This window comes from Passer montanus, unplaced genomic scaffold (genome assembly GCF_014805655.1).
Source record: "Passer montanus isolate IOZ18808 unplaced genomic scaffold, ASM1480565v1 scaffold135, whole genome shotgun sequence".
NCBI classification, from domain to species: Eukaryota; Metazoa; Chordata; class Aves; order Passeriformes; family Passeridae; genus Passer; species Passer montanus.
This window is the reverse complement of record NW_024360386.1, coordinates 330,649-351,034: the sequence shown is the minus strand read 5'-3', so window position 1 is coordinate 351,034 and position 20,386 is coordinate 330,649. Positions and strand designations below refer to the sequence as shown.

The 20,386-nt window shown below is 45.0% G+C and overlaps 1 protein-coding gene across 1 annotated transcript in view; it reads left to right on the top strand.

Moving 5' to 3' along the window:
• Positions 1-3,256: 3,256 nt before the first annotated feature.
• The window catches only part of EXOC4 (exocyst complex component 4), a 316,410-nt gene continuing 299,280 nt past the window's right edge, over positions 3,257-20,386 (top strand). The window contains exon 1 of the mRNA XM_039699489.1: positions 3,257-3,360. Coding sequence (XP_039555423.1) covers positions 3,275-3,360 — 86 coding nt within the window. The 5' untranslated portion in view covers positions 3,257-3,274. The remainder of the gene's footprint in view (positions 3,361-20,386) is intronic.

Below are 20,386 nucleotides of genomic sequence, written 5' to 3'. Positions count from 1 at the left end.
GATTCGTTTACCCAGGCACCTATTTCAGCTGATGTGGGGGTGACCATCTCTGTAAGAAGGATAAAATAGATTTTATTAAACTGACTGAGAGATGCCAACAGGATTAGGCTCACTTTCTGCAGGCAGAACTGCTCCTACAGCTTAGATGGAAATTCTGGCCTTCACTCTGCTCCCATCTACACTGCTGGAAGTCAAAAGGGATTTCTTTATAACCAATATTAAGTCATTACACACAAGGCAATTACACCTGTAAGAAGGTGCTGTGGGCTGAACCCTTTGGTCTGACATTTTCACTAATGTTTGAAATGAAATAATGAAGTACTTGTGGTATTTTTTTCAAATGTTAAAGCTGTGGTTGAGAGACCCCATGAGTACATCAGCCCCAAAACTCTTAGGTTTAGGAATTCCCAAGAATTCCCAGGAAACACTTAGAAAATATCAGGGGATTAAATGTGGAAAGGGATTGCAGGTAAAATTACCTCAGGAAAGGAGGGAAGCAATCCCTTAGTGTCACACAAGTCACATGGGGGATGGAACTCTGGCCAGTGGAGTTTGCAAAACACTTCCCTTGATGCCTCAGGTTTTAGGTTTTGTATCCTTTATTCTGGAGCTCTGCCCAGCCTCTGCTCTAGCTCAGCCTTCTCAAGGCATCCCCCAAAGGAATAAACCATATTTCCTAAAGAACTGCTCTGCCTGTGCCTCTTCAGAATTCTCCTTGGCAGAACTCTGCACTATGTGGAAACTGGCTCATTGATGAGGAATAGCTCAGTACAAGTTCACCCCTCCTTTCCCTTTTTTACAATTGAAGGGAGGATGAGTGGGAAGGATGAGTGAAACCATCTGTGATTCCCAGTCCCTTCTGAATGGGGGACCCTCTATTGAGCCAACCTGATCTCTATTGACAAGTTGTGTCAAGGATTCATTCATCATCATGAGCAATTTTTTTGTCAGTTTGGACTTTCTTTGGTTTGAATAATCGAGGAACCACCCATTTTACCAGATACACCTCAGAGCACTAAAATACTATGTGAAAGCAATGTGAAAAAGAAAAAAAAAATATTTCCCCTGTTTTCCCTTCCATAATTGTTCAGATTGAGACCCTTCTTTGTAAATTGTTTAAGGAAAAATGATGTTTTCAAGACCCTTCAGCCTCATTTTATCATATATTGTTAATCAAGAGAGACCTCAGCCTGCATCAGCCAGGCCTCTGTGGATTTCTGCCCTTTCATGTAAAGAAAATATAAATTCCCACCTGTGGCTTTGCTTGGGTGAGGAGGGAAGGGAAAGGGCTGCTCAATGAAACCAGGCAGTGGTTTAGCAATTAGAACCCAGGATTGAAAGGCAGCCAGGTCACAGTTCTGGGGCAGCATTGCTGCTGTTTGTCCTGATGAAGTTCCTCCTAAATGAGGTGATTATTGCAGCTGTCAGGAATGAAAAGGTGGGACCCATCGATTTCACCCCCTCTGCAGGCTCCAGGCCCTGCTGGTCCAGCGCAGTCAATGGCAATTGCCAATTAACAAAAACAATATTGGCAAGTCGGCACTTGGAGGAAAAACTCCCTCCAGCCAGTGCACAAATCTCTCGCCATTCAAATCACCGTCCTTGGGCAAAGGCATTGGCAAACCTGCTCAGAAAAAAGGAAAATGAGATTTTAATTTTGGCATTGCTGCATGGGAAACTGGAGCTGCGAGCTCGTCTGCACAGGGGAAATGTAGCAGAAGGGAGCACACCGAAGTGCACACCCTACCTGGAGATAAAAATCGCTTTACTTTGGATAATTCTTCTGTTCTGAAAACACATTGCTTATTCAGGAATAAAGTATCTTGTATTTCAGGATTAAAGTGCCCATGCTCTCACTCTGCCCTTCTGCTAATGATCACAGATACAGCTGTTGATTGTAATAAATAGAGGCTCTTCCACAACAGCTAGAGTGGAATTCTTCCCCTTGTAAATAAGGAATTATCATGCTTCCAATTACCTCGTGTTGCAAATACAGCTCATATAAATGGGTACTCTTGACTCACCTACAGATTTCAGCAATTTCCATGCAATTAAATCGTTAAGGTGCAGCTTTGGGCAGTAAAAACACTTCTGGAAGAGCAGCGTGTTTGACATGATGGAGTGAACGTGGGTTAGAAAACACCCAGCAGCTCCAAGTGATGGTTGTTCCTGCTTTTCCTAAGGAATTCTGCCTCTGCAACAACAGTGCTGGGATTTGCATGGTGTTTTTGAACATCAGCTCTCAGAGGATGTGACTGGAAAAGTGTTCTTATCCCTCATCAAGAAATGGGGAAAGTGAGGCAGCTCTCGGGAGAGGTTTGTTTGATGTTTGGTGAAAAACAAGCTTTGGATTCCCAGCCCTGGACAGGGTGACATCCACCTTTCCTTTTTCCAAAGGGGATTCTGCAGCAAGGCATGGAGTGTGTCCGTGGTAAAGCAAGGAGGTTGGTGTTCAGTCTCATGGAATCCCAGCACTGGAGGATCACGGAATGCCCAGAGTTGGAAGAGAGCCACACAACGAGGGTTGGGTGTCGCAGCATTTTTGAGGTCATGAACAGATTCCAATCCGTCACCTCCATCTGCTCCAAAAGCACAATTCCTGTGCCAAACGCTCCAGTTTGCTTCCAGAGCTCACCTCAAGGACAACCTGGGCTGGCTCGTCTTTGGTCATCTCACTGCATTCCCATGGAAAACTGGGGGAAATTATTCTTAATAACATTGTAGCTTAAAGACATTAAATTAAAAGAAGTATCAGCAACTCCTATGGGTGTGTTTATGATCAGACTCATTCAGGCTGTGACACACACTGGGTATTTAGCATTACTAATTAATACAACACGATAATTAAAAAACTTAAAGCACTTTACCCACTTTTAACTCTATAAACAATTAAATCCCTTACTGTTTAACCAACCCTGATCCATGAGTGCTCTGAGGGGATGTTTTGGTCCCTCATACCTCCACCGTTTCCTGCTGCTCCCAGAGTGAATGACAGCTTTTGGGCACAGGTGTCTTTGCAGGAATATTTGCCCGGTCGATAATTTTTTAACCTTTTACTCATTTTTAACCGCCTGTCGAAGGTTCGCATAGGAATCTGTATGGTCGCCGCCACAAAAACTACAACTCCCAGAAGGCTCCGCGGCGCCGCACCCCGCCTTTATGTCGCGTGCCCCGCCCTTCTCGCCTTCTATTGGGTGGCAGCCCATCCTCCTCGCCTATGATTGGCTGCGGCGCGCCAGCACGTGTGTATGCGCCGTGGTTGGGGGGGCGCAAGATGGCGGCGGGCGACGCGGTTGGGAGGTACCGCAGCACTGTGGGCAGGAGCAAGGACCCCTCGGGGCTGCTCATCTCGGTTATCAGGTACGGGCGGCCCCGCTCCGCATCCTCCGGGCCTCTCAGGGTGCCCCAGGGCCGGGTGCGGGCCGTGCTGTGCTGGGGAGGCCTGCCCGGCCCGGGCTTCCGGGATGTGGGGTCCGTCCTGGGCATGGGGTGACCCCAGCTTGGGTCGCTGCTGGGGCGGCTGCAGTGCTGGACAGAGCCTTGTCCTGAGGGATGTCCCGCTCTTCCTCCTGCTCGCAGTGCTTTGCCTCACCCTGGGGTCAGCGGGGCTGAGAAGGCCAAGTGCCGGGTGCTGTGTTTTGGCCACAATAACCTCGGGTACTGCTCCAGCCCGGGGCACGGGGGCTGGGAGTTTGTGCAGCAGGTCGGGACCTGGGTGCGGCTTGACAGCGGCTGCCCAGGTGGGCAAGAAGAGCGATGGCACCTGGTCTGTGTGTAAAATAGTGTGGCTGCAGGACCAGAGGAGTTATTTTCCCTTGTTCTGGGCAGTGATGAGGTCGCATCTCAGGTGGTGTGTCCCGTTCTGGGCTCCTCAGCTCCGAGGACATTGAGGGGCTGGAGAGGGTCCAGGGAATGGAGCTGGGAAGGGGCTGGAGAAGCAGGAGGGGCTGAGGGAGCTGGGAAGGGTCTGGAGAAGCAGGAGGGGCTGAGGGAGCTGGGCAGGGGCTGAGCCTGGAGCAGAGGAGGCTCAGGGGCCCTGGTGGCTCTGCACAAGTCCCTGGCAGGAGGGGACAGCCGGGGGGGTCGGGCTGTGCTCCAGGGAACAGGGACAGGAGAGAGGGAACGGCCTCAGGCTGGGCCAGGGCAGTTCAGGGGGGATTTTAGGAGGAATTTCTAGATAAGAAGGGTCTTCAAACTCTTGGATCCTCATCCCTGAAGATTGGTGGACCCTCATCCCTGGGGATCTTGAAGAAAACACTGGATGTGACACTCAGTGCTCTGGTGTGGGTGACAAGGTGGGGTTCTGTCACAGGTTGGACTCAGTGGTCTTGGAGATCTTTTCCAAACTCACTGATGCTGTGAGTGAACCCTGCAGGTAGTATCAGCTTAATGCCACTCATGAAAGCCAAGGCACTGTCATGTTATTGCTGTGGGGTCCATAAGTGACCCCCATCTTCAAACTGAGTAGAATTCATCTGGCTGGAAATCTGGAGAACCACAAAGTCCAGTGGGTGGACTCCATCCTGTGTGGGACTGCCAGAGTGGGCAAAGTGCTGCTGCTTCCAAGAGTTGTCTCCAGTCATGTTTAGCCACTGATTTTTGTCTGCCCACATTCCTGAACATGGTTCTGTGATAGACTCGGATGTGAATTCACTCTTCCCCCCCAGTACTTTCTTTAGCTGCTTGTAAACCTTTTTTGTGCTGCTTAAAACCAGTGGATTGGCAGCTGATTGCCCACACTGAAGGTTTTGAATGTTCTCACGTGTTTTAAATGTTCTTGCATGTTTTGAATGTTCTCACTCAGCGGGTGTGGGCAGCTGCAGTCACACCAGCAGGATGCTGGCAGTTGCAATGAGCTCCCAAACTTTGGATCCTGCTCCAGGGTCTTGGACAGAAACTGCAGTCATTCTGGTTTTGGAGAAGTTTTTGTGACACTAGTTCTGTATCTAGGAAAGGTTGTGACTTAAATATCCTCTGTGAATGATAATGTTTAGGACAAAATTCCATTTTTTTCATCGCTCTGGCCTTTGGAATCTTGCAAAACTTGAGGGAGATGTTGGTTCTATAAAAAAAAAAAGGCAGCTGGTGCCACTGTCTGTGGAAGGATAATAAACATGCACTGGTTGTGCAGCATTTCCTGTTGTAATCATCGTTTTTCCATGTTTCCTGTAATTTCCAAGAGTATTTTAAGGTCTTCCTTTTGTACCTGTACCTTAACTCGAGGTTTATTAAATTTATTTAAAACCAGAAGACTGAGCTCACAGTGGTCTGATCTCCAAATAAAAAGAAATGTTTGTCTCAGAATCTTTGGCTTCCAGGCACTGATACCTTGGCTAGTTTAAACCTGGTTTTTAGACACAACGTTGAGTTATTGACTTTATGAAATTAAAGTTATTCAATAGAACAGCCTGATAACTAAACTTCCAGAATTTAATTAGAACTTGGTTTGGATGTAGAGATTCTCTGCAGAGCTTGACGTGTCAGCTTGAGCCAGACCATGAAAACCTGAGGGTAGAACTGATTGCAGAGGAAGGAAAAAGTGTTGTGGTAATAATATTGATGTTTCTTAGGCTTAGCCAAGTGCAGAAAGCAAATGGTGTGAAAAGGAATTTAAATCACTTTGCTCCAGACATTGTTTTTATGTAGGAGCTCAGGTGAGGATGCACTTGCCAAGCAACAGGTGAATTTTTTAGTGGTTTGTAGAGTCATAAAATACCACTGCAGACAAATTTAAACTTGTGTGGCTTAAATGTAATTTTACTCAGCTCCAGAAAAATATTGCAAATCTTAACAGCGAGCTGTTGGTTTGAAATGTGGCTGAGTTTCCTTTTGTTGATGGCTTTATTTCCAAAACATTTATGCATAATAGAGGCTTCTGCCAATCCTTGTGGTTTTACACGTGCATGTCCCTGTTTATGTAGGCTGTTTATTTCTCCCTTGTTGCTGTGTGAAAGGTCCATAAAGGCAACAGTGGATAAAAAACAGCAAAACTGACTGCATTTTTCTGCTATAAACAAACAAAACCAGAGGAGCTGCTTCAAGTATTGATGTTTTCCTTGGTTATAGCAAAGACAGGGCTGTTTTCCAAGAAGAAACATTGTTTAGGTCTTCAAAATCTCTTTGTATTGTCTAGGAAATGCTTTGAAGTGTGAAGCTGAAAGGCCTTTTGTAAACAGAAATTATTTTATTAATGAAGGGATAATTTCTGATATTTACTCGAGCTCAGCAGCTCTCACTCACAAGAGACTGAATAATTCACTTTTCTGTGATCCCAGATTTAGGGATTCTTGTAGTTTTGTGACTGGACTTCCCAGGAGAAAGTGTGACACTTCCAGGGAGAGTGTTTGGAACTTTTCTGTGATCCCAGATTTAGGGATTCTTGTAGTTTTGTGACTGGAGAAAGTGTGTCACTGTGTGAGTGTTTGGGGTGAGATCCATGACCAAGTTTAACTTGCCTAGCAGCACTAAAATCCAGTCAGAAATGGAATTTTATGGGGTCTGGTTTGGGAATTTTAAGTTATCCCTGCTCTCTGCGGTGCTGCTTTTCAGCAGCTCTGAATACAGAAAGTTCTGAGATGAAGGAAAAGCCAACAGGAAAGAGAGTCCCACTTGTGATTCCTTTCCTGTCCCTCTGAAGTGTCACTTTTTCCTGTTGTGTCAGGGAACATATTTGTTATTTGCCAGTTGTTTCCTGTAGGAGGATCCCTGCACTCATGGAATTCACCTTGAGTTTTCTGGTTGTTGCCAAGAACAGAAACTAAAGGGGAGCCTCAAGGATGGATTCATTTGGAACTGTCAGGAGTGAGGGATGTACAGCTGTCCCAGGACAGGACTGATCCATCCCAAAAGAGCCAGGAGCTCCCAAGAAATTCCCAAATTTAGGAAGGTGTTGTTCCACCCCCAGCAGTGCTGGGGTCACACTGAGTTCTTGGCCAGTTCCCCTCTTGTTTCTCCCAAAGGAGAAATAAAGGGATTGTCCCCAACAATAAATCTTTAGGAAATAGAGTGTCTGGGAAGCTTAATGAGTGTTTGCAAAGTCTGCCCCTAAATTCCCACTTTGGCTGCAGCTTCAGGGAGCTTTCCTTCTTTTCCCTGTGCCTTTACAGCTATTGGAAGGATCTTCAATTTGCTCTTGTCCTCAGAGTGCTGAGGAGAAATGAGCATTACTTGCTACAGGAAGACAATTCCTGGGCTTGTGACTTGCAGAGTGGATGTTGGATCTCAGGGCTTTACAGCTTCTCTCCCCGTGCTGCTGCACTTGTGCTCATTCCTCAGCACACCTGCCTCCAACACCTCATTCCTTCAAGGATGAGAAAGATCCCTCTAGTTCCTTAAATAAAAGATACTTTGTAAGGTCAGTGTGCTGTCACAGAAACCTCCTGCTGATCCCAAGGGCTTTGGCAATGTCTTTTTAAAAACCATGCAGATAACGGAGCAAATTTGGCTCACCTGCTGGAGGACAAGTCGGGGAATATTTTCTTTTATGACTCAGAGGACAAACACGTGTTTGTATATTGATTTTTCTTAACCTTTTGTTTTGTTGGTAGCTGATTGAAGCAGCTTTTGTATTCTGAAACAAGCAACCTGGCATTTAGCAAATGCTTTCTTCTTAAGACAGAGAGATCTTGTCAGATTTTTAATTGGTGAATGTGTCTGCTTTTTATTTATTGTTGGGCGTTTTTCTTCCCAATTAAAGGTTGCTATTTTTTAAAACTGGCCTTTAATAGCTTCTTTAATTGGGGGAAAACAAACTTCAGCAATGACTCCATAAGACCCCAGTGAAATTTTTGTGCTGAGCTTTCACAGAAGCAGATGCACCCAACAGATCTCTACAGAAGTTGAGACTGCAGACAAAAAACCTGGACCATACTTTGTTTTTCACAAGTGGGATTCTTTTCCTTTAATGCTTGTGGTCATTATTTTTATTGTAAATGAACTTGGTGAATAGATTTTTGCTAATGAGCTGGCATTTGGTCTTCTCTGTGTCTAAAACAGTAGAGCTGAGATGCCAGTTTGTGATGGAGAGTGAGGAACAGCGATGTGGAGCTGGAGCATTTGAGAAATAGCTGCTACAAGGAATAAACTCGAGTTATTCTGATTTGTAATGGTCTCTTAAAACCACTTTTATTGCAAATGGTGTTTTCCAGTGTTATAAAGGTAGCAGCTCTTCCACGAGAAAAGTACTTCAGAAATTCCCTGAAAATAAATTGTATATGGCAGAGTGTGGTTGTAAACTATAAATTTCCTTGAAATGATCTCCAGACACTTGTATAAAATGTTTAGGTATTTTGCAGGTGTTGGGCTGTAGATTGATACAGACCCTTAGTTGCATTTAAAAATGAGTAAAAGAGCACATGTGAATACACAGCCACATAGAAAAGGACAAGAGGTGTGACTGTGCCAAGTTAAAAGCTCAAAGTACTTTATTTTCCAGCTCTTATTTTAGCTTTAGCCAGTGCAGAGCTGGAGTTTAACCCACCCTGGCAAAACTAGGAAGTGGAAATATTGAGTTTTGTTAGGAAATGATTGTGCTTTTAACTCTTTCAGAGGTGTTGCCTTCAACAGCTCTTGGTTCTGGTGCAGTTTTGAAACCTTCAGGTGAATGATGAAATTCCCCAAGCCTCCTGCTGCAGGTGTGATACCAAGGATGGGTTCATGGTGCAGCGTGGAGAGTGGCTCCCAAAATATTCTTCATGCTTTAATGATCCAGGTGACAGGTCTGAGTAGCACTGTCCAGCCTCTGCTCTTGCAGATCTGGAAATTCTGTTCCATAGGGCTTTGACTTTCTCCTGGGAATGTGGCAATACATGGAATGGCTGATTTAATACTTGGATCTAAAATTAATTCTAAAGAAGAGTTGGCCCCTGTGGTTTCCTCTATTTCATCATGCTTTATTTATACCGTTGACAGGTCTTAGTAGCACTGTCCAGCCTCTGCTCTTGCAGATCTGGAAATTCTGTTCCATAGGGCTTTGACTTTCTCCTGGGAATGTGGCAATACATGGAATGGCTGATTTAATACTTGGATCTAAAATTAATTCTAAAGGAGGAGTTGGCCCCTGTGGTTTCCTGTACGTGGAGACAGTCCTGGACAGGGTCTCACACAGTGGAGTGGCAGCTGAGTCCCTCTGCTTGTGCCTGGAGGTGGCAGTGGCATCTCCTGGGGCTGTTTGCTGCCTCCATCCCTGTTCCCACCTGGAAAATGTGCAGCTGCTTGGTGTCCCTGGGGTTTTGCTGTGTGTGGGATTGAAACTCTTCCTGTGCTGCTGCTGGAGCCATCTGAAGGAGGGGAATTCTCTCGAAGCCACTGCAGTCCAGTCTTTGTTTCAGAAGCCAGCTGATCACTCACTCCCCTGGCATAATTTGTATTGGGGTGAGGAAATTTGATTAAAGGTTGGTTAATTTAGCAAAATAAAGAATTCCCTGCTGGTATTTATTTAGATGGCTGGAGGCTGCTCAGCCTTTTTGCTGCATCTCTCCTGTACCCATCTGCAAGTCCTCAATGATAAAAAGATCACCAGCTTCTGTTGAAAATGCTCTAACCAACTGTGTAAACAGCATGAAAGATTAATGGAATGTAAGTAGAGGAGGAAAATGTTTTAAAATGCTCTGTTTGCTCTGGGTGCTTAACAGGATTGTGAACAGACTTGGTGCTGCTGTTCTTGTAGTGAGTTATTTCTTTGCACAAGGGAGAGGGAGTTCCCTGCAGGCTGAGTACCTTTGTTCCCCTTGCTGAGGGTGGAAGGTGCTGGCCTCAGGATTTCACTTATTTTTTAATTTATTATTTATAATTTTTCAATCACTTATCAGAATAACTCATTTCCCATGCCCATTGACCTGGACACTACAATTTTTGCTTACCTGCTTTCCAGCACCTCATGGTCTCTGTGAAAAAATATCTTTCCTGAATGCTTTAATTCATTTCCTCAAATCCAGAATTTCACAGGAACAATCCATTCACCTATGAAAATAATGAGAAAACATTCAATGTGTTGCTGCCAAGTTAAATTGTTAAATACCTTTTGGAGTCTTTTTTTTTTTTCCTTCTGTCTGGCTTTGTTTTATAAGGACCCAACTTTTACAGTGGTTTCCATGAGTCTCTGGAGAGGTTTCAAAACATGAATTATCAGATTATACACTTTGAGGTTAAATAGTGCTGGAAGCTGTAGATCACCCCATTTGGGACTTGTCTTTAAGACAACAGTTTTCAATTATAAAATTCAAATAAGTCCATTTAGTTTAATGAACCTGTGGAAATTTGTAGCTCAGTGGAGACACAGTGGGTTGAAGTAGAGTTGTTCTTGTCCCAGGGAGCTTTATAAAACATTTTCAATGTAATCTCTTGAAATGGAGCTGCTTGTGATGTCTTGTGAGGGTAAGTCAGGAGGAAGAATTTGCGCTGAACTGCTCTGGACAGGCTCTTTTCTCCACAGAGGATGTTTTTACACCCATAAAAATAAAGTTGGAAGCAGGGGGGAAATATGAGTAAACCCCTGAATTTCAGAATGGAGCCGATTTTATTCTGATTAACACAGGGACTTAAATACTAATACGCTAAACGTGTTTAAAATGTGTCTTTGATCTCAGGTGTTGCTTGACATTTTCACGGCCAGTTCCAGTCCTTGAAATGATCAGTGTCAAAGCCACTGTGTGGTGTGTTTCCAGCTTTGAGGGGAGGAAGGCAGTAACAAATGAGTACATTTGTCATGGGTTATTGCTTTCAACGGCCAGTTCCAGTCCTTGAAATGATCAGTGTCAAAGCCACTGTGTGATGTTGTGTTTCCAGCTTTGAGGGGGGGAAGGCAGTAACAAATGAGTGCATTTGTCATGGGTTATTGCTTTCAGAGCACTTAAACGCATCTTCCACACCTCTGGGAAGTCAACACTCGATCCTCCCAACAACTTGCACTTCAAACTCCCTCACTGCAGCAATTCCTGGGATCGTTTTCAGCTTGACAGTGCCTGAGGAGCTCTCGGCTCACAGCAGCGTGTGCTGGGCAGTGAATGTGGGAGATGATCCCTCTCATCTCGGGAACCTTGTTCCCCCCTCACACACACTGACCTCCCTTCTCAGGTATTTTGTTCCTCACACACTGACCTCCCTTCTCGGGCACCTTGTTCCCCTCACACACTGATCTCTCCTCTCTTCTCGGGCACCTTGTTCCCCTCCTCACAGACTGATCTCTCCTCTCTTCTCGGGTACCTTGTTCCCCTCCTCACACACTGATCTCTCTTCTCGGGCACCTTGTTCCCCTCACACACTGATCTCTCTTCTCAGGTATTTTGTTCCTCACACACTGACCTTTCCTCCCTTCTCGGGTACCTTGTTCCCTCACACACTAATCTTTCCTCCGTTTTCGGGTACCTGGTTCCCCTCACACACTGATTTCTCCTCCCTTCTCGGGTACTTTGTTCCCCCCTCACACACTGACCTCCCTTCTCAGGTATTTTGTTCCTCACACACTGATCTCTCTTCTCGGGCACCTTGTTCCCCTCACACACTGATCTCTCTTCTCGGGCACCTTATTCCCCTCACACACTGATTTCTCCTCCCTTCTCGGGTACCTTGTTCCGTCCCTCACACACTGATCTCCCTTCTCGGGTACCTCGTTTCCCCCCCTCACACACTGATCTCCCTTCTCGGATACCTCGTTTCCCCCCCTCACACGCTGACCTCTCCTTCCTTCTCGGGTACCTCGTTTCCCCCCTCACACACTGACCTCTCTCTCTTCTCGGGTGCCTCGTTTCCCCCCTCACACGCTGACCTCTCCTTCCTTCTCGGATACCTCGTTTCCCCCCTCACACGCTGACCTGTCTCCCTTCCCCGCTGCTGTTCCCGGCTCCCGGCGTTCCCGCCTGGCGGAGCCGCTGCCCTCGGGCTCGGTGCCGCTCTCTCCTGTGGCTGTGCTCGGCCTCGGCTGTCGGAGCACCACAAATACTACAGCGATCACAAGGGCTCGACCCCAAATGAGAAAGCAAGTGCCGGAATTGCTGGGTGACCACAGCCATCAGCAATGGGAGTAACTGCATTCTAATATGTTTCATTTTACTCTGCCTTTTGTTTTTCCTCTTACTTTTTAATGCTGAAGTTTCCTTGGCACATTGCAGCTGTTCCCTGCAGAGAGGAGACTGAGCTTTCTAGACATCCACAATGCTCTGCTGATATTATTATTTGTTGCTTCTAGCAACTGCTTCCTTTGTTTAACTCCATAAATCCTTTGTTGTTCACAATTGTCTTTTGGCGAAGGCTGTACTTTTCTGTACCTTGTTGTACTCTGGTTTGTATTTTAGGTCCTTTGGTGTGGTGTAACACAGAGAATAACAAGACAAAATAATCCCCTTAATTTTCTTTCCTGAGGGGTGATTTTGATAGTTTTAATGCTCTACTGCGTATTTATTATCTGGACTGGTACAAGTATGATAATTATGTGATACTTATAACATGAATCCCCCTGTGCTGGGCACTGCTGAGGTCCCATCTCAAATCCTGAGGGCAGTTTTGGGTCCTCCATGATAAGGAGGACATTGAGGGGCTGGAGCTCATCCTGAAGGGAGCTGGCAAGGGTCTGGAGGAGCCTGAAAGCTGAGGGAGCTGGGAAGGGTCTGGAGAAGCAGGAAAAACTGAGGGAGCTGGGAAGGGTCTGGAGAAGCAGGAGGGGCTGAGGGAGCTGGGAAGGGTCTGGAGAAGCAGGAGGGGCTGAGGGAGCTGGGCAGGGGCTGAGCCTGGAGCAGAGGAGGCTCAGGGGCCCTGGTGGCTCTGCACAAGTCCCTGGCAGGAGGGGACAGCCGGGGGGGTCGGGCTGTGCTCCAGGGAACAGGGACAGGAGAGAGGGAACGGCCTCAGGCTGGGCCAGGGGAGGTTTAGATTTTGGTAACACGAAAAATTCCTCCTCTGAAGGGCTGTCCAGGAGGACATTGAATCCCTCCTTTACTAGAGGGATTAAATAACCATGTGGATGTGGCACTTGGGGATGTGGGTCCGTGGTGGCCTTGACAGTGTTGGAGGAATAGTTTGACTTGATGAATTTGTGGGTCTTTTTCAGCCTTAATGTAATAAATTGTGAAACATATTCAGCAGAGTTTTTACAATACTTCTGTGTGGTACTTCCCCAGCATTTTTTACCTGCAGATTTCTGAGTGAGCAGTAAAAGAATTATCCTTTAACTCTCACCCAAACCATAAAACAGTGAAAACCTCACCCAGTTTCTTTGGGAGGAACAGATCTTGTGTATCCCAGAAATTCTGGATTTTGCCCAGGGCCGCTGCTGTTAAACAGATTTTTGGTGTTTCTGCTGGAGGAACAGGTCAGTACATCAGTGAGTCCTGCCTTGGCCACACATGAAATGGAGCTGGAGCTTTGAGCAGGACAAGCTTTCAGCCACGCTGCTTTGAGCAGCTGGTACCACAAACTGTGTGTTTGGAGCTTCAAAGGTGTTCTAAAGTGAGGAACTGGGAGCCTCAACAAGGTGTGTGATACAGCACAGAGCACTTGGAGCAGGTGGTGGGAAGTTTACTGTGGATTCCTGTGAAAATGGGAGCTTTGTTTGATTCCCCCCCAGTGATTCAGAACTCAGTTCAATTGCACTTCACTAAAATGTTCTTTTTCCTGATCAGATGAGAACTGTTTAAATTTTATCAACTTGCCTTTTTTTTTTTTTTTTTGGTGGTGTTTCCCACTGTCTTTAATGAGTATTTTCATTTGAATGAGCGATGCTGAGTGAAGAAAAGTGAATTGCATTGCTCAAAGAACTCTGATCCAGAAGGAAAAGAGGATTATTCCTGGATTTCCAAGCTGCACCTGTGCATCTTGTAATACTCTTTTCTTCCTTTAACCACAGATATTTGCATAAGTCTGTTGTGATGTTGGGGAGCAGAATTAAAAAGGCTTTTAGAGGGACACAAAGACATTGAACACCCACAGTTTGTGGTCAAAACCAGCAGGGTCTTCAACTCTCCTTTCCTGTAAGAATTATCTGGTCCTAACTGAGCTTTAATTTCCTAAAACTTGTATTTGCATTATCTGTTCCTTCAGTTTTGCTTGATAAAAAAGAAACTGCAGAAGCATAATGCCCACATACTGTTACTGCAATGTTCTTCCTGTGAAACAAATTTTCTAGTCAGGAAATGGATAATTAAGCCTCAGTTTGCCATCCCTAGCTTAGCAGTAATCACACTTAACAGGGCTGGCCCTAGGGCAGGGAAAATAGGCAGGCAGTTATCCACCCATCCTGGCTGGAGGCATCAGGAAAAGCAAATTTACAGAAATGAAACATTTATTATTCATTAATGTTAACAGTTTTCTCTTAAAAAATTGACATAATCTAATTTTCTTGGTGTTTTATTGGGCAGGTAGGAAGCTGACAGCGGGCTGGCAAAAGGAATTGCTCATCTGCACTAGAAAACAGAGAAAAAATATAATACAAACTGTGTGGGGGGAAAATGAGTCCTCAGAGTAAAGAGAAATTCTTGCTGAATCTCAAATCTGATTCCTGCTCCAAGTGTAATTGTGAAGTTGATGCCTGTAAATGGATCATCTTAAAGGTTATAGCTGAATTTTTTGCCACGGTGCAAAATATAAGGGGGTGGGGGGCAGCAAAATGCAGGATTTGGTGGAAAAAATACTCCTGTGAAGGGAATGAAGTGACAGGGGATGAGATGAAGTAGGGGGGGTGTGGATGGCACCGCAAATTCAGGTTCACAGCACTGAGTTTGTGTGTCTCCAAAGGTATTCAGCACCTTCCCAACCTAAATGGGGATGGACTGTGGGCATTTGGAGCTTGAAAATTCATGGATTTGTCTCTACCTGAGCTGTTTTTGTTGTTGACCCTTGTAGAATGAAAGAGAGGGGAAAATGGGACAAAGGGGAATGGCTTTACAGTAAAGGAGGTTGGATTTATGAGATTTAAAGAAGAAATTCTTGGCTGAGAGGGTCGGGAGGGGATGGGATGGAATTGCCAGAGCAGCTGGGGCTGCCCCTGGATCCCTGGCAGTGTCCAAGGCCAGGTTGGACATTGGGGTTGGAGCAGCCTGGGACAGTGGGAGGTGTCCCTGCCCATGGCTTGGGTTGGAATCTTTAAGGTCCCTTCCCACCCAAACCATTCCATGGAGAGCTGCTTTTCCAGTGCTTCAATCTGAGTATATTCACAGGGTGTTGTGTGCTAAAACTGAATCTTCCCCATCAAACTGGAAACAGACTTGCAGATAGAGGTGGAGGAGACTCCAGATTTGTTTAGAAACCTGTTTTTTCCCCACATTTGCTCTGGACATCTATGTGAACAAAATACTCCATCCTCTGGAAGCTCTGTGGTTTGGCAACACCAGCTGAGCTCTTTGGGTCTGTGACTGCCTGTGGGACCTGCCATGGTGCCAGGAAAAGACCCCATGCCTGGCACAGGCCAGCTGTCACCGGCCTTTGGCCACCAGGGCACTGTGGCTTGTGCCCAGCCTGCTGGGGACAGCACCCCCAGTCCCTTCCTGCCTGGGCCCTGTCCAGCCACACTGTCCCCAGCCTGTGGCACTTGTGGCCAAAGTGCAGGACTGGGCCCCTCTGGATGTGCTCAGTGTCCCCAGGTCCTTCCCAAGCACTCGAGGTGTGACCCCAGCAGTGCCAGGGCAGGGCAGTGACCTCCCTGCTCCTCTGCCACCCCATGCCTGGCACAGGTCAGCTGTCACTGCCTTTGGCCACCAGGGCACTGTGGCTTGTGACAGCACCCCCAGGTCCCTTCCTGCCTGGGCCCTGTCCAGCCACACTGTCCCCAGCCTGTGGCACTTGTGGCCAAAGTGCAGGACTGGGCACTTGGACTTGTTAAACTTCATTCACTTTCCTGTGGTTATTCTCAGTTTGTGCTGAGCTCTTTGGTCTGGGGACTGAGCAGACAAATCTGGTGTGCATTTCATCCACATCAAAATTCTTTTTGTAGGAGTTTGGTGCAGATAAAATGCCCACATTTGTGGGAACAGGAGTGATACACAGAATAAAGATTAACCTGTGTGTGATGTGTGTTCTCTGGTGGCATCGACAATGTTAAATGCTGGTTTGAGGCTGGGATGCTTTTGAAGCTGGAAAATAGCATTTTTACAGAGGGAGGTGAGTGGTTTCGTAGTTGTGCAGCTGATCATCCCTCTAGCATTGCTGTGCCCCTGGAGTTATCTGTTGTGCCACATGACGAGTGGTACAATGGTGTTTGTTTTCTTTTGCTGCTGACTAGCTCAGTAAACATCGTGTTCTCTCAGCTCCCAACAATAACAGAAGTGTATTAGCTTGTGGAGATATGATAACTTATTTTCTGTCCTTTTACAGCATCTGCCTGTTGTTCTCTTGTGTCGTTTGAATGCTGGAGAGGTTCCTGTTTCTTCCTTTCCTTTCCAAATTAGTGTATCACAGTGTGGGAGTAATTTTGGACAGAAGATGAGACTGGGTGGTAGTTGTTCATTGGGCACATGCACATCTGGGCCAGATCTGTCGAAAGCATTGATTTGTCAAAGCACAAAGAGATATCCAACACTGCCTGTAGTGTGAAATATTTTCCTGCAGAGTGCACGGAGCGTGCTGGTGTTACATGTTGCTGGGACCAGATAAATTACATTGGTTTGTGGAGAAAAATTTTTTATCCCTGCAGAATGTATGGCATTTTTGAAGCTCTGTCTGTATTTCTGTGGTAAATCCACACCACAATTTTATAAAAATGAGACATGGTGTGACTTCCTTCAAGAGGTACAGAATAGCTGGGATTGAAAGGGACCTTAAAATCCATCCAGTTCAATGGGCAGGGACACCTGGGTTTTTCACCTGCTTCTGAGTACTTAGTTGAGCATTTATAATAAGTATGTAAATCTAAAATCTTGCCTTTCTCTTCACTAAAAAATGAATTATCCTTTAGCTTTTGATAGCTACAGTTTGTGTAGCTGCTTCAAGTGGACAGGTGAGAGTAAATTCCAACTTCTTCTGGCTTGTGGCACTCTGTCCCTTCACCTGAGCTGCTGAGAGAGGAAGATTCTTGGAGAGCTTGGAGTTGATTCAGGTTTTTAGAGAGGTGCAGTCTTGTGCAGAAGTGGTATGGCTGGGAGTTATATATATATAAATGTGAGCACTTTTTCCTGTGTATTTTCATTTGGAAATGAGCTATTCCTGGCTTTCACGTGAGCTGTTGGAGGAAGCAGTTGAAGGTTTTGGGTGTTTGCACAATGACAGGGCTTCAGGACTCCTGAAAAAATCTCTCCATCTCTTCTCTCTGCTCATTGGGTTGGATGCAGGAGAAATAGGAGATGAAAAATGCTTGTGACCTACAGATCAACTTCTACTAAAATGAATAGTCCCAAAGGACTTTTTTTATTAATCTAATTCCAGTGTAAATTCAGTGACCTCAGGGAAATAACAAGGTTCATTTATTTTCTCCTGAGGAAAGTGCTGTACATCCCATGATAAAAACATTCCAGGATTGTGTCTGATCATCTTCTCCTCTATCCTGTCTTCCATCTGTGGGAGTGACTCCAGTGAATGAAGCGTTTTGCTTTTGTGTAATCTGTATTTTTAACTATGTAAAATCAGAAGTCCGTGAGATTTGGCTCAATGAATTTCTGTTTCACCCTAGCATAAAAATGTCTCTCAGCAGACTCACAGCCAGTTGGAATTATTGTAATCCTGGTGAGCTCTTGCTAATGAGACAGGCATCTGCAGCCATCCAGCTGCCAAGTACAAATTCCAGGTATCTTACAGAGGAGGAGGAGAGCTCTCATTTGGAAAAAATCAAAATAAAAAAAAAAGGAGTTAACTGCTCAGCAATTCCTCCTGGAAACCCCCACCGAGTTCATCATCTGCTGCTTGGGATCTAAACTGATTTTCCTTCTGTTTGTCCTCTGTTGGGGATATTTTTCAGGGAGTTCTGAAATGCTGATGTATATTTATCATTGTTTCATAATCCTGTCCTGTTTTGTGATTCCCCCTTCAAAGTTCTTCCTGCAAAGTTCCTTTCCCAAACAATTTGGATCCCTTCTGTTTGACAAACACTGTGTTGACTTTTCTTCTTCCTTGCAACACATTTTAATAGGACTAAAATAAGCAGAGATGCCCTTGGCTTACTTTTCTGCAGTGTTAGCAGGAGCATGAATAATCTCAAGAATATTAACTATTCCTTGCTGTTCTCTTCTTTTTTTGGGCAGAGCAAGAAAAAAATGGCTCTTGTACCACGAGACTTAGATGGGAAATTCAAGTGTACAAAGTTTCAAATTCCAAGTGATTAATCCAGGCCAGATTCTGAACCCAAAACTTTACATTTCTAGAACTTGCTGTGTTTTTCAGTAAAATGAAGGGAAAAAAAACCAAACTCTGTTACTTTTTTCTATTTGGGCCTTGGGTTTTGGTTTAAATTCTTACCCATATAGGAAATAATCTACAGGTGTTTAAGGGAAATTCAAGTAAGTGGAGGGCTAAGAAAAAACCTGTTGAGGAAATTTTGTTGTTGTGTGGAATTTTTTATCCTTTTTGGTGTAGAATGTGATGCCTGGGAACATTATTTAGTGGTGGCCTTGGCAGTGCTGGGTTAATGGTTGGACTCCGTGATCTTAGAAGTCTTTTCAATTTTAATAATTCTGTGATGGTTTGAACCAGAACAGATTAAAGGACTGTAAATAAATACAAACTTTTGGTCAAAATATGAATGTGGTATTTTTAGTGGTGGTTGTTCCCACAGTATATTCCCAAACCAGGTAATTAGGTGTAGTGGTTTTGGTTTGTTAATTTGAGATTTCATTACTTTTTAGATTTCTTAGTTAATGTGCTAATAATTAGTGTGCTAGGTTTGGTGCTGGTTAATTACTAATGTGCTTAATATTTGTGAGGTAGGATTAGGAGAAAGGTAAAATAGGTTTAAAATTTTAAAAGGGTATGAAGAAAAATTTATTGATAATAACTAAAAGAGTAATAAGAATTAAAGCAAAAGCAGGATGTTCCCAATACAGGTGCTTATTCTGCATCCAACAGGGGCAGCTGGAAATCCTGGAACCTGAAACTTTGGTCCATCTTGGTTTTCATCTTGGTTCATCTGCCCTTTTGAGGGTGAGAGGAGACCAGAACTGTGCATGCTCATTATGATCTCACTGGGAATAATCTGGTGGGATCTCCAAGGTTTCTGCTTTCCAGCTGTCCTGGCTTTGTCTTGCTGAAATTAAGGGGCTCTCAGGCAAAGATGTGGGAATAAGAGTAACAGTTCTTTACTAGGAAAATTAAAAATACAGATGCAATAGTACAAAAACTTTTGGGGTTTCTGAGATAGGCACTGCTGGGACCTCTCAGGCTTCACAAAGCTCTGCTTTGCTGGGCAGATGTTTTTAGCAAAATCTATTTTTCCTATAGACAGGACAAGCTAAATTCAAATGCAAGGACAAAAAGCCTGGGCAACACAATATAAATCTGCTTCAAAACTAAGGCTGGGATTTGTTAGGAAGCCTGGGTTGGATGGGAATTTGCTGGAGCAGTGGAATCCTCGTGGCATCCTCTGACATGAGCAATGTAGTCTTACCTCTGGAGAGAGATCTTCAGCCTTTGTAACCAACTGCTGACGGATTCTGTGGCAAATCCAGAGTTGTGAAATCGAATTTGGTTTGATTCAAACTACCAACTTTCCTAGTCTGTGCTAATTTGGTTCTGCTGCTCCTTTGTCTGTCTCCATGGAGGATTCTCCTGCGATCTGTGCCGCAGGTCACAGAGGATGGATGTTTCCATTAACTGCTGGGACAGGCAGCTCCAAACCCAAACAAAATGTCAGTTCCTGAGTTGGGTATTCCTTGTGTCCTGTGTAGCCGTGCTGAAGAACATCCTTCCAGCAGAAAGAAGCAGTTCTTCACAAAGAAAATGGATTTATCTGCAAGGGCTCTTAACAGAGGATGACTTTCTGCCAGCCTTACATGTGATTTTCATTTTAGTCGTGGAATGGTTAGGATTGGAAGATGGTCATGGGCAGGGAGCCTTTCACTAAAATTTATATTTTCTGGACCCTGAGCAACCTTGTCCAGTGTTCCTACTTCTCAGAGCCTTTTTAAAGAGCTTTGGCTAAAATATAATTTAATTTTTTTTTGAAAAGCTGATATAAGACACAATTAAAAGTTTTGGGAGTAGAATATTAATGTAATGGCATGAGAAAGGATTCCCCTTTCTGTAGCTACCATGCAGCATGGAACAAGAAATGCAATGAGTTTTATGCTTTGCATGAAGCTGCTTTGAGGGGGAACTTGTGGGGGGCTGCAGCTTCTTCAGGAGGGGCAGCTCTGATCTCTGCTCTCTGTGACAGGGATGGGTCCTGAGGGACTTTATTTCAGTTATGTGCAGGTACTTCAGAGGTACCTGGGGCTGTGTCACGGGAGGTTGAGGTTGGATATCAGGAAAAGGTTCT